At 48.9% G+C, this 15,056-nt stretch overlaps 1 protein-coding gene across 3 annotated transcripts in view; it reads right to left on the reverse strand.

Annotated features, from left to right (window-relative positions):
- Positions 1-664: 664 nt before the first annotated feature.
- Positions 665-15,056, reverse strand: part of LOC120788936 (T-lymphoma invasion and metastasis-inducing protein 2) — a 54,645-nt gene continuing 40,253 nt past the window's right edge. For all 3 annotated transcript variants that reach the window (XM_040125230.1, XM_040125231.1, XM_040125232.1), the window contains 16 exons: positions 13,534-13,599; positions 12,750-12,825; positions 12,543-12,632; positions 11,563-11,787; positions 10,681-10,778; positions 7,534-7,722; positions 7,060-7,128; positions 6,847-6,972; positions 6,562-6,670; positions 5,836-6,015; positions 5,602-5,720; positions 4,966-5,074; positions 4,244-4,302; positions 3,666-3,756; positions 3,420-3,507; positions 665-2,594 (listed from right to left, as the gene is read on the reverse strand). In XM_040125230.1, coding sequence (XP_039981164.1) covers positions 2,030-2,594; positions 3,420-3,507; positions 3,666-3,756; positions 4,244-4,302; positions 4,966-5,074; positions 5,602-5,720; positions 5,836-6,015; positions 6,562-6,670; positions 6,847-6,972; positions 7,060-7,128; positions 7,534-7,722; positions 10,681-10,778; positions 11,563-11,787; positions 12,543-12,632; positions 12,750-12,825; positions 13,534-13,599 — 2,259 coding nt within the window. In that variant the 3' untranslated portion in view covers positions 665-2,029. The remainder of the gene's footprint in view (positions 2,595-3,419; positions 3,508-3,665; positions 3,757-4,243; positions 4,303-4,965; positions 5,075-5,601; positions 5,721-5,835; positions 6,016-6,561; positions 6,671-6,846; positions 6,973-7,059; positions 7,129-7,533; positions 7,723-10,680; positions 10,779-11,562; positions 11,788-12,542; positions 12,633-12,749; positions 12,826-13,533; positions 13,600-15,056) is intronic.

Here is a 15,056-nt window from a genome sequence, read left to right on the forward strand (position 1 = left end):
ACTTTTTTCTCTTTTTTTTTACCTTCTTTCCTTTTTAAAATGTTCCTGTCTTCAGTGTCCAGAGGTTTGGAGCCTCCTGGGACACTGAAGTGAGGTCGGCCCAGGTTATCAAACCCCCACACAGTATTTCCGTGCTAACGTTCCCTCTGGGAGAAAACAAACACCAACTCCTTCACTGTTCTGTTCAGGGGGAACAAAGAGGCTCGCTGCTCAACCCCCGAGCACAAAGACCAGGCACGTTAACGCGTCGCGCTGAAACAGCGGTGTCAGTCCCGGGTTTCTATGAGAGGAGAGGGGAGGGGAGAGGGACCGGAGGGAAATGAGTCAGAGGTTCTGAGGGAGTTTACAGCCACCGTCCGGGGGTGAACCAACACAGGCTGCACTGACAGTCCAGCAGGAAAATGTGCAGGCTCAAAATTCACTTCCGGTCTTTAGCCGGGCCAGCGCTTGCCCTCCAGTCTCTCTGCTGAGCTAGGCCTAACTAAGACCTGACTCCAGTTCAGTCTGACTCCATCTGAACATCTCGCTCCGAAGCTTTTTCCAAAAATGTTCCCGTAGGTGTTAAATGTGGCGTTTCCACGTTTACGTTCCGAATGTGACTGAATTCAGATCAAGATAAAGACCAAAAGTTACATTAAATACTTTTCCATTTATTGGACCTTAACAGCATCAAGTCGTCAAAAAGATGTGCACAAATATTTAAGAAAATAAATTACCAAATACTTTAACAGTTCAAAAAATAACTTGAAAAGTTCCTTTAAAATGAAACACCGTCGTCTAGTTCCTCAGTCACCAAACTGAAATACACAAAACAAACAGGACAAAATATTTAAATACAATCATTCCACCCGGCAGATTTACAGAGGCTCCGATCCAATCCAGCAGCTCCAGGTAGTTACTGCAAACTGCTTTTGTCAAGAACAAAGAAAATATCTGTTACACAGAAAACTAGGACCGAAAAAATAAACTGTACAGAGAGAAATATTCACAGCAGAGCGGCGACACAGACGAAGCTAAAAAAATAACCAGGCGTTCAGGCAGCTGAGGGTAAAAACGAGAGTCCGACATTCATCCGCTTTCCACTTCTTGAACAGAAACGTACAAGAACTATCAACAAAATTGTAAAATAAAGTCATTGGAGATCCACCAGACAGAGACCCGAGCTCCAGATGTTTGTGTTTTCAGGTTTCTGAGGCCGCTCAGGATGATTGAGCTCAACTTGGGTCCTTTTCTGAATCCACACTGGGATTTCAGAGATGCAAAGAGAAAACAGCTGCTTTCCTCCAGGCTCCTGATAGAAAGTTCCTGAAAATGTTCTGGGGGTCTGAGGCTTGAGTCCGAGACGAGACGGAGGAACGTTCAGCCCGTTCCTTCAGCAGGTCTGCCGGGGTTCGATCGGTTCGGTTCGTAGGCGAAGGAGTGAAGGTTCGCTCTGAGACACGGCGGCTGAAGGAAGCTCCAGGAGTTCAGGAGTAAAAACGTCAAAAATTTGAGAGTAAAGCCCAAATATTTTCAGGGAAAAAAAGGAATGTTATGAGAGTAAAGTCATGATGTTTGTGCGAAGTATAAAGTGAATATCGTATCTTTTAAAAAGTCGCAATTTTACAAGAGAAGAGTTGTAATATCTCAACTGTTAAGTAATAAAAAGAAAAAGGTCAAGATCTTACAAAATACGGGTGAAATTTTAAGAAAAAAAGGCTCGATGTTGAGAGTTCTGCTGCTCTGGAGGATTTGAATAAACATCTCGTAATATCACAACTTTGCTCTTGTAAAAAGTTTCTTTCCCCTAAAAGTCTGTAGTTGGAATCAGAACAAGATGAGTGGAGAACTTGTTTGTTTGCGACCATGATCCAAGTGGAGGTGCGTTTTCCAGCCTCAGGATTTCCAGAGGTCTTTCTGTGGAGATTTTCCCAGGCCTTCGACAGGTCCAAGAAGCTTCTGGTAATCGGGAACAGGCGTAAGAGACGCTGTTCAGGTCCAGCACCAGCCTCTGCAGTTTGGTAGATCCCGGCTCTGTAGCACGACGGCTTCAGCCCTGCAGTGTGGGAACCGCAGCCGTCTGAATCCCCAACATGGTGTCGTAGAAGCAGTCTTCGTTAATCATGGAGGTCATGCTCTGAACGCTGAAGTCTCTCTCCAGCAGGCTGCTGAGGTCCAGCACTTCTCCACCGGGGCTTTGCCGCAGACCCGAGCTCCGCCTGTTCTCCGCGGTCCTCTGCTCGTCGCTCTGAGGCGTCGCTCCTCGCTCCGCCTCCTCCTCGGCGAAGTTCAGCCTCTGCAGCTGGGCCTCCAGCTCGCTGGTCAGGGAGCAGAGTCTGGTCCTCTTCCCCGCGGGGTCGGACGCGGCGTGGCTGGGCAGCAGAGGCTCCGAGCAGGTTTCTCCCAGGATGAACCTGCCGTCGGGTCTGCAGGCCTCCTCCGGCTGATGATGAGCCGCCCTCTGGGCGTCGGCGCGGCCCCTCTGCTGCCTCCCCCTCCAGGAGCTGCTCCTCTCGGCCGTCGACAGCCGGGTCCTCCTCAGGGAGCCGACGGGCGCTCGCTCTCTGAGGAGGGAGCGCAGAGCTCGCAGCACGCTGGCCTTCGTCTCCACACCACTGGAACAAAACAACAGGTGAGTGTATCCTACCACTTCGCTCTTTACGCTAGAAAACATCACAAGACAGAAAATATTCCGTTTGCTGTGACAGAAAACAGAGAAAAGTAGAAAATCCTCACATGGGACCAAAATGAGTCATTGATTATCAAAACAGTTGCAGACTGACTTTCTACTACTGATCATTTTCATTATCGATTAATCTGCCAGATGTTTTCTTGACCAATCCTTCAAAAGTTCGATCTTTGAAATGTCAATAAATGGCGAACTTCACGGGATCCAAGGTGACGTCTTCAAAAGTCTCGTTTAGTCTGAACCAAACATCAGTTTCAGTTTACTGACATTCGTGACCCCGACCCTCAAGAGAAGCGACAGTCGGGACCCGAGAACGTCCGGCATTTTTTCTGCTTGAAAAATGACTGAAACTTTTAATCGATTATCAAAGCAGCTGCTGATAAAGTTCTCTGTCGATCCACTGATGGATTCAGCTCTAATTTCCTGTCACTTGGCTCATCTGACCTCAGCCCGAACCCGGTTCTAGCTCTAAACCCTCGGGGAGGGCCCTGAGGAAGTGAGGACCGGTCCTCACCACAATGGTTTAAAACTGAAACGCACACAGTAAAATTAAATGACACAAACAGGGCGGGGACGTATATGGACTGTGTGTGTGTGCAGGATGAATGAAATGTGTGTGTTCTTCAGTCATTAATATTTCTACAGACTGGTCTTGTTTTTTGCTGTAACGAGCTCTCTGATTGGTCCAGACCGTCGCTTCGTTAACACCTGAAACAATCAGGTGAACACGAGTCGGTCCGGAGGTTTTTACCTGCTGCAGAGCTGAAACACCGTCTCTGGTCGCCCCTCCACCTCTGACCTGCTGTGGACCAGCTCCCACACACACGGGTTCTCTGAGCCTGAAAACACACCGCGGTTTAACGGTCAGGTCACAGGAGCAGAGTGCGGCTGCAGCACAGCGCCACCTGCTGGAGGGCTGCTGCGCAGACCCCACGCACGGATGGATCTGTGGCGGTGTTAAAAAAAATCCCAGAAAACCCTGTGATCGCCCACTGACCTGTGACGTTGGCCGGTCTGACCTGAACCGCTGACACCGGGATTAACCAGCGGAACCTGAAGGGGTCCAGATCAGCTGAGCGGGATCCAGTCTGTCCAACAGAAGACACGCAAAGTCAAATCTCGATATTCCGGAGCTAAAGTCGTTCATTCTGCTGTTCTCTAAATGAAGCAAATAAATGCAGCGTTGAATTTTCCACATTTCCACTCTTTATTTATTCACTCCAAACTGTGTAACCTGCACCTTTTAATCCAGGTTGACCAGTTTTCATTGTATTTCACCACAGAACCGCTGAGTTTCTTTGAATGCACCAAACCCACATTACGTGACTTTGACTTCAAAATAAAGTCGGATAAATTGATTATCTCTCTGCAGCAAGTTTCGAGGAAGGAGATCAATCTGAAAACTGACGGCCGATCTGGAAAATGATCAGCAGGAACGGTCCCTTCGATTCAATTCAAAGAACTTTATTTATCCCCGGCATCCCCAAGGGCTAGAGCATGAAAAGCAGTGTGGTCCCTAAAGACGGCCACAGCTGGACTCCAGGTGGAGGACTGAAGTTAAAACCTGAGACTCACCATCCTCTTCTTCAGTTTGCTGCTCTCGCGATAAACCAGGATGACGGCTCGTTTGAACACTGAGGACGAAACACAGCGTTAGTGCACATCAACCCTGAAGTGTCTTGTCTGGTCGTGCGTCGCGTGTGTGTGTCGTTTGTCCTCGTGTGGTCGTGTGTGTTCGCGTGTCGGTCTCGTGGTCTTGTTGTGTCGTTTGTTTTTGTTGTGTTGGCTCGTCGCTTGTTCGTTGTTGTTTGTTGTGTCGTGTCGTCTTTGGTCGCGGGTCGTGTCGTGTCGTGGTCGTCTCGTGTCGGTCGCTCGGTCGGTCGTCGTTTGTCGGTCGGTCGGTCGCGTCGTCTCGTGTCGTCGTCGTCGTCGCTGTCGCGGGTCGGGTGTCGTGTCGTCGTGGTCGTGTCGTTCGTCGTGGTGTCTGTTGTCGCTTGTGTCGTGTCGTGTTCGTGGTGTCTTGTCGTGGTCGTCGTGTTGTCGTTGTCGTGTGTCTGTCGTGTTTTTTGTGTCTTGTCGCGTGTCGTCGTCGTGTTCGCGTCGGTCGGTGTGTCGTGTGTCGTCGTGCTTGGTTTGTCTTTGTTGTTTGTCGTGTTGTCGCGCCGCTTGTGTCGTCGTTTGTCGTGTCTCGCGGTCGGTTTTATGCGTTTGTTGTTGTCGTTTTTGTTTTATCGTGGTAATAGTGTGTCGTGTGGTTCGTGGTCGCGGTCGTGTGATCAGAATGCGTCTGCGTTCACCGAACAGCGTGAGCTCTGGTTCCTTCCTCAGGCGTCCCAGACAGGGCAGAGGGTTCAACCAGACCACCGACGAATGGGCCAGAAACTCCCCCATCGAGATGTCCGTCACCTGAGAGTCCGAGTGGGAGGAAAAATAATCAATACTTTTATTTAGCGCTGGAAAAGGAGTCGATCGATCAGTTCCGCAGAAAATGAGCCGATTAATCACTGAAGTCATCGGTCATGTTATCACCAAACGCACTGTGGTTGCAGCTCTTATATCTGTGTTTAATCTCATTATAAACCGAATCTCTTTGAGCTTTTGGACAAAACAAGTCATTTAAAGACGTCACCTGGGTCTTTGAGAACTTTTTTCACTATTTCTGAGCTCTCTGAAATAATGGACAGATGAATCTAGGACAGATATAGTCATTAGACGACTGCCGAGCCGAATGTGAGCCGGTTCTGGCCCAAATATTGCTGTTAGTAGTGTTGGGCCACCTGGGCCAACTCATACCTCACCGATGGGATCTAGCTATTTCAATAACCTGGGTGTAGTAATGTGAATTTTTCCCTGACTGCTACGTCACCAGAACGGGGAAAGATTCATTTGGCTGGAGCTCAGTGTGACGACCGTGCGTGTGACGTTTCCAGCACCTGTTTGTCAGGTCCGCTCTGCTCCGCAGCCAGCTGGTCGAACACGGAGCCGTAGTCCTCGTAGATCTTCTGCATCTCGTTAATGTGACTCGCCACCTTCTCCATCGCTCTCAGAGCCTCTGAGTGGACGCCAGGGGACAATACATCCAGGAATCAGTAACTGTCTAAGAGCGTAAAATGCTGCGGGTGTCCTCTACAGGCAAGTCTACCTGTACAGGTGCGTGTGCGTTGTACCTGTCAGGTGTGTGTGTTCGGGGCTCTCGGGGTCGGTCAGAGACACCAGCTCTCTGAGCAGCAGCGGATACTTCAGGACTCTCTGGACAGGTTTGATCAGGTACGACTCCAGAGTGGACGAGTGCTGATTGGTCGGGTTCCTCGCCTCCAGGAACTGTTTAAAGGCTCCATCTGTCTTTGCTGCAACACAACAGGGAGGATTCAGGATTAAAACGTCACGGAGGAGCAACACGAACCACCTCCCGAGTACGAACCGGGACCTCTCCTTTTCATCTTCCAAACATGATTTAACTATCCCTCGTCACACGACCTCGCCTTAAACTTCAGTTTACGTGAATCATCCGCGCAAACTTTGAGGCACAAAACACAACATCAGACACCCCTATGAGACCAGACACACACGGTCCCAAGCGGACGGGTCAGAACAGGACAACAGGACCGAGGAGAGGAAATTAAAGCGTTCATATAACATCAGTAGCAGAGTTGAGGCGACCAATTATCAAAGCAGAACTCAGCTGAAACTTCCTGACAGCAGCACGGAGAAAAACGATGGTTTCAGGCTTAGAACTGAACATCTGAACAGAACCGGCCTCCAGAATTCGCAGCAGGAGTTGGATTTAAATCTCATGATTCTTGATCTGTAGCTCGACATAAAAAATAAAAAAAAAGAGCTGGACAAGGTGCCGTTTATTTCCCCGAGCGCGGCGGATCCCACGGGATTCTCACCTCGCTCCAGAACTTTCTGGACTTTGATGTGGTTGGCACAGAAGCCGCTGTAGAGTTTGAAGTGGTCGGCGTAGTAAAGAAAAGACCCCCCCAACGAGAAGAGGAGTTTCTGAAAGAAAAAAGAGAGAAAAACGTGAAAACTGGAGCTGGAGCTGCCAGATGAACGTAACGTCAGAAATAAAATAAATGAAAAGCAACGCGTCTGAGGGCCCCTCAAATCCACTCAAATGACCTAAAGCCGAATGAGGAGCGGAAAATATCTGAGCCAAACGGGCCAATCGTTACCTTGAACTGTTCGGGGGTTTCCAGGTTGCTGAAGTTGGGGCAGGAGGCGATTTTCTCCTCCAGGGTTTGGAGAAAAACTCTCTGGAAGTCCAACATCTCCGGCAGGCTGCCGAACAGCGCCTCCATCTGAGAGAGAGAGAGAGTGAACTGTCACAGGCGCCGACAACCTGACGTCTCACTACAGGAGCCTACAGGGGGGGTTTCTGTGCGTACCTCTTCTTTACTGAGGAAAGTCTCCCTCTGCAGCGGCGTCAGGTAGATGTCAAACAGACAGACCAGATCCTGAAGGAGAGGACGACTCATCAGACAAAGAAATGCCAAGCAGCATTTACAGACATTAAGAAGCAAAAGAAAATCAACAGAAATTAAATAAAATTGGACAAATGAAATGAAAGAATCGTTCTCGAGATGAATATGTCAAAATAAGACAAGATGAGATACAACTTTTTTACACCCTGAGAGATTTTAAACCTCAGTTTGAAGCGTGACGACAACGATCGTCAACACAATGAAGCCACTCAGTTTCCACGGTGCGTTTGTGTTTCCTACAGGAGGTGAAAGCTGAATTCACCCGATTCTCTAAATATTGTGACTCTGGGTTTAAACCTCACACGGGACACAAACAGAGCTATAAGGCTGCTGCGCTGGTACCTCCACCGGCACCAGTGGTACCACAGCGGTACTGACCTTGACGTAGGACTTCTCGGTGTCGACCAGTTCTTGGATGACTTTACGCAGGCGCTGACACACACTCAGGTGGGCGGGGCTCGCAGGCTGCAGGCCGACCTCCCTGCTGTACGGGTTCCTGGGAACATTGGCGTCTGAGGCTCGGCCTTCTGGGAAGGTCTGGTACAGAGAGTACACCCGCTCCATGTTCTGAGAACCCGGGGGGGGGTACAAAATAAAATGAAGCTCCATTAAAGTTTAGATGATCTGAGCTGTGGAGAACAGCAGCAGAATAAAGGTCAGAGGCCACAGAACCTGAGAGGACCGGACAAAAACGTCTGCATGTGTGGAAAAAGTTCCATAAAGCCTTTAGAGATCTCTCTGGTTCTGGTTCTGGTTCTGGTGCATCAGTTCTGATCTTTTTTTTTTTTTAAAGTGAGTCCTACAGTTTTACAGGACAACAACACAATGACACCTGACAACTGAAGACAGTGAAAGTGCTGCTAGGTGACTAGGTGGCAACCACCTGAACACCCGGATGACAGACCCCCCTGAATCCTACACACCGGTCCTCTAAAGATCCAAGACTGTCAGAGCTTTTTCTTCCACATGCGCCTCGTTGAGCGGAAGGAGACGGTTGGAAATAAACGACGCTCAAGGTCAAAGGCCACGTTTTCCGTCTGGCATCTCGCACCAAAATTCACAAAAATCACTCTTCCGATTTAAAGGTCCACCGGACGTCAGGCTCGGTCCGTGTCTGGTGGATTTCAGGGAGGTGAAAGTTGGCCGACGCTGCCACAGCCGCTGTGCGAGGGATCAGAGGGAGATTAACACCGAGCGGGAGGTTAAACACCGCTGAGAAAACAGGAGCCGCAGCGCCGCCGCCTCTCCTCACAGTCAGTACCAGGATTTGCCTTTAGTCAGCAGATCTCAGAACCGTGAACCCTGAAACCCCATGACAGGGTACGACACACCGGAACAGACCAGTCCCACACAGCTGCTCCTTCGCCGGTCAGTAACTGGTTTGATCCCCACCGGGGATCCACAGCCTCGACCACAGATTGCGACGCGATTCAACGGCAAACCTGCAACCACGTCTACATACCGGTGCATAAAACATCCACAGAAACTTTATTAGGAATCATTTCCAAATTCTTGGATAAAGTCGCGCCGATTTTGATCAAATTTATGACGCTAATTATTCAAATTTGTGTCCTTCTGCACTCAACGAAGTCAGAGATGCGTCTTTTGAATTGGATTTTTTTCTGTATTCATACCGGGTTTGGATAATGAACTAAGAGAAAGTATGAACATCCAGGGATCCTTCTCAAACAGAGACATTTTGCTGGTCTGAGGCAGCGTTCTCTGCCGGTTCGACCCTGAAGGAGGACGAGGGTTCGAACCGAGCAGCTGCCTCATTCATCATCGTAATCTGTGCTGCCAGCCTCTAATAAACCGCTGACAGTCTGATAAATTCAGAGCTTCGGTGTGTCCGCCCCGCAGCCGCCGAGCTTTTAATAGGAAACGACGACGACACCTCACTTCGACTTTCAGGACGACCGCGTTCGCCTCGTCTCTGAGGACCGAGTCTGATTCACTGTCCGCCCTGAAACTCTACATTCCCCCCAGACTCACCGGCAGAGTCTAGATTTAAAACCGTCCAACCAGCGCAGCACAGAGCAGAGGAACTCGCCCACACACCGCAGCTGCTTAGAATCACGGAGGAAACGACTGAGGGAGACGAGGAACGAGGGGAAATGAGACGAGAAACGAGGGGCTGAGACGATGGACGATCCGAAACCATGAATAAGACCGAAAACTGCATTTTAACGCCCTAAAGCAGCAGCAGTGACGACAACAGGGCAACAAGCAACCACAACAACCACAACAACCCCGGCCTCTGTCCCAGTTTGAACCCTGGACCCTGTCGCTCTGGGTGTGTTTACCAGCAGCACGAGGCCCTCGGCGGCCTGCTGGCAGCTCAGGCAGCGGGCCGCCTCGTCCAGCAGCCCCGCCAGCCGCTCCCCCAGGCCCGCGCCGGGGAACACCTCCCCTCCCTCCTCCGCCTCCTCCTCCTCCTCCTGCTCCTCCTCCAGCATCTCCTCATCCTCCTCCAGCGGGAGCACCCAGCACAGAGCCCCCATAGCGAGGGAGCAGGACGACGGGGGCCCCTCGGCCGGGGTCAGAGGTCGTCTCCTGGAGCCGCCGCCAGAGGAGGAGCCGGTCAGGAACAACATCTACGAGTTCTCTCTGGTTCCGCGAGTGGACGCCATTAATCCCCTCCGCTCCGACTTCACAAACAAACACTCCACGCACTCCTGAAGGTGTAAGCCCGGATTACCGGTCATGTGACACAGCGGATGTCTGAGCTTCAGGAAGAACAAGAGGATTGTGGGAGCAGATTTCTGCAGGCAGGTTTGAGGAGGTTCAGGAGGGACATTTGCTTTGCGAACCATCAGTGAGACATTTATCCTTACTCCTCAAAGACTCTTCTGTCTCACTGGTACGAAAAGCAGATAAGACTTTATTCTGCTCTTTTTTTTATATCTCATGACGGATGTTTAACTTTAATCTGGTCAAATTCTGGGGAAATGGCAGACAAACGTTTTGAGACGGGACACACAGTAAGAACCAGCGTAGGGCTGATAAGCACTTGATTTCCAGACAAAGTTCCTGGAAGCATTGTTACTGACTGGAGAAACTCAGGTAAACACCACTGATTACTTCATCCTCCATATTCGTTGAGCCGTTTGTCTCCCTGAAACTTTAAAACAACGCACAAGTGTCATGTCGAGCTGACCTGCTGTTCTCAAATATAGAGAGTAATTAGAATTAATTGTCGTAATTAAACACTAACAAGGAGGGTCAGAGTGCAAAGCCCTTTCCAGGAAGCTCCCTATGGAGGGACACTGGCCTACAACTTTGTTTTGGAGGAAATCGTCAGTCAAGTATCGGACCAATAAAACAGTTAGCGAAAAAGAAGATGATCATCTGCTTGACCCTTGACATATCAACCCGTTATTTATGAAACAGGAAATAGAAAATATCTGTACATTTTAGTTTAAAATACTGAAAAAATAGTGAAGATCATGAACCTGAGGGAGAAAAACAAGTTCAGTGCTTTTAGTTGTTTGGTGACTGGTTTGAATCCTCCGCTCTCAACCTCACCTGTCCTGTCGGCTCGGTGTCCTCAGACAACCTCGCTGGGACGTCGTCAAAAACAGGAGGCGGGACGCCGTCGGGAGCTTCGCTGGGAGACGGAAAATCTGAGGGACCAGCAGGATGAGGATCAGAGTAAGAACGCGTCCTGTCATTTTCCTCTCAGAGTTACTAAGAGCAGATGCAGAGCCCCTGACCTCTGACCCTGACCTCTGACCCTGCTCTAGGAGCGGTTGAATTTGAATAGATTCACCATCAAATAAACAAGCAAACTGCAATGAACTTCACAGTGATCTTTATTACTGAGACCAAGCGTCTGCACTGCTGCTTTAACTGAGCCTGACTGACCGTCGGCCTGCTTTCAGAATAAGAGCCTTCCATTTAAAACTAAATGCTGCTCCGGGAGCTGCAGGGAAACCGAAGCTCCCGCCCTTGAAGGTTTCTTGTGGGGGGTCTGGTCGCCATGTAGCGGCAACGTCCCCAGTTTGATTCCTGATGGGGACCTCGGTTTTAAGTCTTCCTGCATTTCCTGTCTGCTCTATCACAATAAAAAACAAAACAAACAAAAAAAAACAGAAAAATGCCCCGAAAAAATGAGAAAATATTGAAAACGTCTTTGTGGTTCAGTGGGAGGAACACGACTCTGTATACACCCAAGAAAACCACCAGTGGTCGTATTTCTACATTACCTACGTTTTTGGTCGATTTTTTACTCTTTTGTTTTGAAAAGTCGTCAAAAAGCTGGAGATTCACTGAGTCTGATTTAAGAAAAGTGTTTGTCTTTGACTTTTAAAATTCAACATTTCGCTCTCTGTGTTTAATCTGAGGCAACAAACTCAAAATACAGGCTGCGGTTTAAAAAACTGAATGAAAAGCTTCTGCTTGTCGCACCTGTGGTCCAGGTCTGGAGGTTTGGAGGGGCCGGGAGCTGACAGGGGTCTGCGGGTTCACCGGGTTCAGGCCAGACGGCGGGGGGCTCCTCGGGGTCCGGTGGCTCGTGTCTCCTCAGCAGCAGCTGGAGCTTCAGGTGGCTGAAGAGACTCTGCATCAGGTCCAGGTCCAGTCCGGATACAGCGGCCCCGTTCACAGCCAGGACCTCGTCTCCGGCCCTGAGGCCTGATGGGAAACAGAAACAAACACAGAGGTCAGTGTTTAAATCTTGTGTAACCAAACTGGACTGCTGCAGTGTTTGATCCAGCTCAGGACCAGACGGTAAAACCAAACCCCTGCAGAGAACAGGTGGTCCGGAAAGACCACCTGCAGGAGGTCAGGACCAGACCTCCTCAGGTTCTTTAGGTAGGAACAGTTCATCGTTTCAAGAAATAAATCAAACAGGAGGGGAATCTGTGTCTAGTCAGCACAGGGAGGATCTGGTCTCTCTTCCTGCTACCAGTTTTATTGTTATGATTCCTACAGAGAGAACTGCAACAGTCCAGATGAGAAGAAACCACGGGCCGAACTATGATCTCCAAGTCCTGCACAGACAGGAAGGAATTTAAGTTTGTAAGTGATCTGAGATGGAAGAAGCCAGTGTTGACTAGTTCATCAAATTTAGACCAGAATCAAGGAGATGTACATTTAAAGACAGGAGGTCTGGGAATGTGGACTGTTGAGTCCAGATCTCAGTTTTAGTCTCATTTTGCTGTAGGAGGCTTTTTGCCGTCCGGGATCAGCCCTTGTTTTCTTTCTCTCAGTGTGTTTTTTCTCTCTTCGGCTGCAGGTTTGACACAGACAGTGGTGTCTGTCCTCTGCTGCTGATTGTAAAGTGAAACCCCACCTTATCGCCCCGTAAAGACTCGGCAAATTCCCCCCAAAATAACCAAAACCACATCTTTCAATGGAAACAGAAACATTAGCTTCAGATGCTGGACCTTCTCTGGCAGACAGTCCCAGCGGGTCCACCTCGCTGACGTAGATGTGACTTTTCCCGGCTCCGTCCACATGACCCGTCACCGCAAAACCTGCAGGGTCACAAGGAATTTGTGTTTTGTTTTTTATTCGACCCTTTTCAGACCAAACAGCTTTCACACCGAAATGAAAAGCATGTTTCGTAGTGACGTGTGGAGTTTTTCTCTTACCAAAGTCTTCGGCGTCGGGTCGACAGATGTGCAGAGAGAAGACACCGAGGACTGAAACCTGCGGCTCATCACACACCTGGGCAGAGGAGAGACGAGTCAGCGTTTTCGATTTATCACCGAGGGCTGAACTCGTTGATTTAAACGTGATTTATAAGAGCAAGTGGTCTGATGACAACTGGTCAAAATGACAAACAAAAAACTCTTTCACAACAAACCACAAACAAAATCAACTCTAACACACAAAAATCCTTCAAAGACTCCGAAACAAAGACCTAATTAACACAGAAACTATTCAAATGAAAAGAAAAAAACCAAACCACAGAATAAAAAGCTCAAAAACTCATACACATGTAAATCAAAACAAGCTCGACTTCTTTTTATTTTACCTGCTGATTATTCTCTCGATTAATGGTTCAGGCTACGCCCACAGCTGAAAATAATGTCCTTGAACTGTTTGTTTTATCTGAACAACAAAACCAACAAAACCATCTCATTTACTATCCTATATGACAAACCCTCAGATCTGAGAAGCCGGAACCAGTGACGGCGTTTTTGCCTGAAAAACGATTAATCTGTCTTCAAATTATTTAACTGACTAATTGTTACAGCTCCCGATGTAGAATCTATTGTTAACTTTAACAATAAAACTATGGGAATTGATTAACATTAATAGCTGATCATGATTATCCTCACTGATATCAGTGATCAGAATCGTTAGACTGACTGTGTGTGTTCAGCCGCTGAATGAAGGACAAGGTGCAGGTAAATCGGTGGACGCACACACCTGCACAGCTGCAGGACGTCCTGCGGAGGGCGCCACCTCCCTCTGTTTGGACACACAGTCCAGTCTCTGCAGGAGGAAACACAGATTTTAATATTTTTTACTATGCTCAACTTATCTGAAAGTCAAATCCAACGTGAAACAGAAATGAAGAAACATTTCACAAACTACTTTTTATTCTTAGTTTAGTTTGTTTATTTGCACAAATAACAGGACATGAAAAAGGCATCGTGCATTAAAGGAGAAAAAGTGCTGTGCTGTGATTTAAGAAACAAAAAGGGCAGAGAAAGACATCACCTCTCGCCAAAAAGGGAAAGAAAACAAAACGGAGCAGTAACTTCTATAATCCAAGAAAAAAAAAGACAAATTCCTCTGCGGCTCTGTTTTCTGTTTTCAATCAACATACTGAACACAGGGTTCATTAGTCTGATCATAAAAAAACCACCGAGCTCAAATTACTGAGACGTTCAAACACAGAAACAATAAAAAATAAATACATGAAGAAAATCTAAGTGAAGTCAAACTTTCTCACAAGCGCTTGAATGCACCGACAGGCGCGAGTTTTCAAGACTCAAGAACACAGACGGTTCGTTTTATCGCGGTTTCTACCGCATCGGCGAAGAACGCGTGGTTGATACCGACCGAAAGGTGTCGGAGGGGAGGGGGGAGTAGGAGGGAGACGAAAGGGAGGAGGAGGAAGGAGACGAAAGGTGAGGAGAGCAGAGGAGAAAATGAAAGTCACAGATGAAGCAGCAGCAGCAGCAGGACGCAGAGGGGACGGATGGGGAGGCGTCATGTTGACAGGAAGGAAGGAAGGAGGTTAAAAGAGGAGAAGAGGAGCTGAAGAAAGGAGGCGGAGGTCATGTGGAGAGGGGAGGAGGTGGGGGAGTCATTCTCTGCCTCTATGGAAGGATTAACACTCGGGGACAAAGGAATTCTGGGAGAATAAAAGGCTCTCGGACCTTTTAATCCTCAAACACTCCCTCCTCCTCTGTGTCTGCAGATCAGCAGGCTGCTCTGAAACAGCTGCCCATCCAAACAAACTCTGAATAAAGACCCCCCCCCGTCCTCCTCCTGGGGGAGCTGAGGAGCGACAGGTGGCAGGAGGTCACATCAGCACCTTCTACATCCAGCTGCAGCGCCGAGGCGTCGGCGTCCGTCGAGGCGTGGTCCTCGCACCGCCCGTTCCTGTACCTTCCCCTGCCGCAGTGAAGCGTTCTGGGCGTGCGCGCCTGCTCTTCAGGTGCAGGTGTGACGCAGGTTTCCCTCACACGCGTGCGTTGTCGTCCCCGAGGAGCTGCACCGGGCTGCGGTCGCAGTTTATGCGCCGTTTTGTGTTTGTCTCTTTACTGCGTTTAATGAGTGACTTCCCATCAGGATGATTATCTGTCCCCTCTGGTTGACAGTTTCAGTCCCCAGACCTCCAGGGGCCCCAGACCTCCAGGGGCCCCAAATGCCACAGGTACACTCCTATCATTTGGGTCTACATATTTGGATTAATTGTAAATGCGTTCGAGAGAAAAAGT

The sequence above is a fragment of the Xiphias gladius genome, chromosome 4, assembly GCF_016859285.1.
Source record: "Xiphias gladius isolate SHS-SW01 ecotype Sanya breed wild chromosome 4, ASM1685928v1, whole genome shotgun sequence".
NCBI lineage: Eukaryota > Metazoa > Chordata > Actinopteri > Istiophoriformes > Xiphiidae > Xiphias > Xiphias gladius.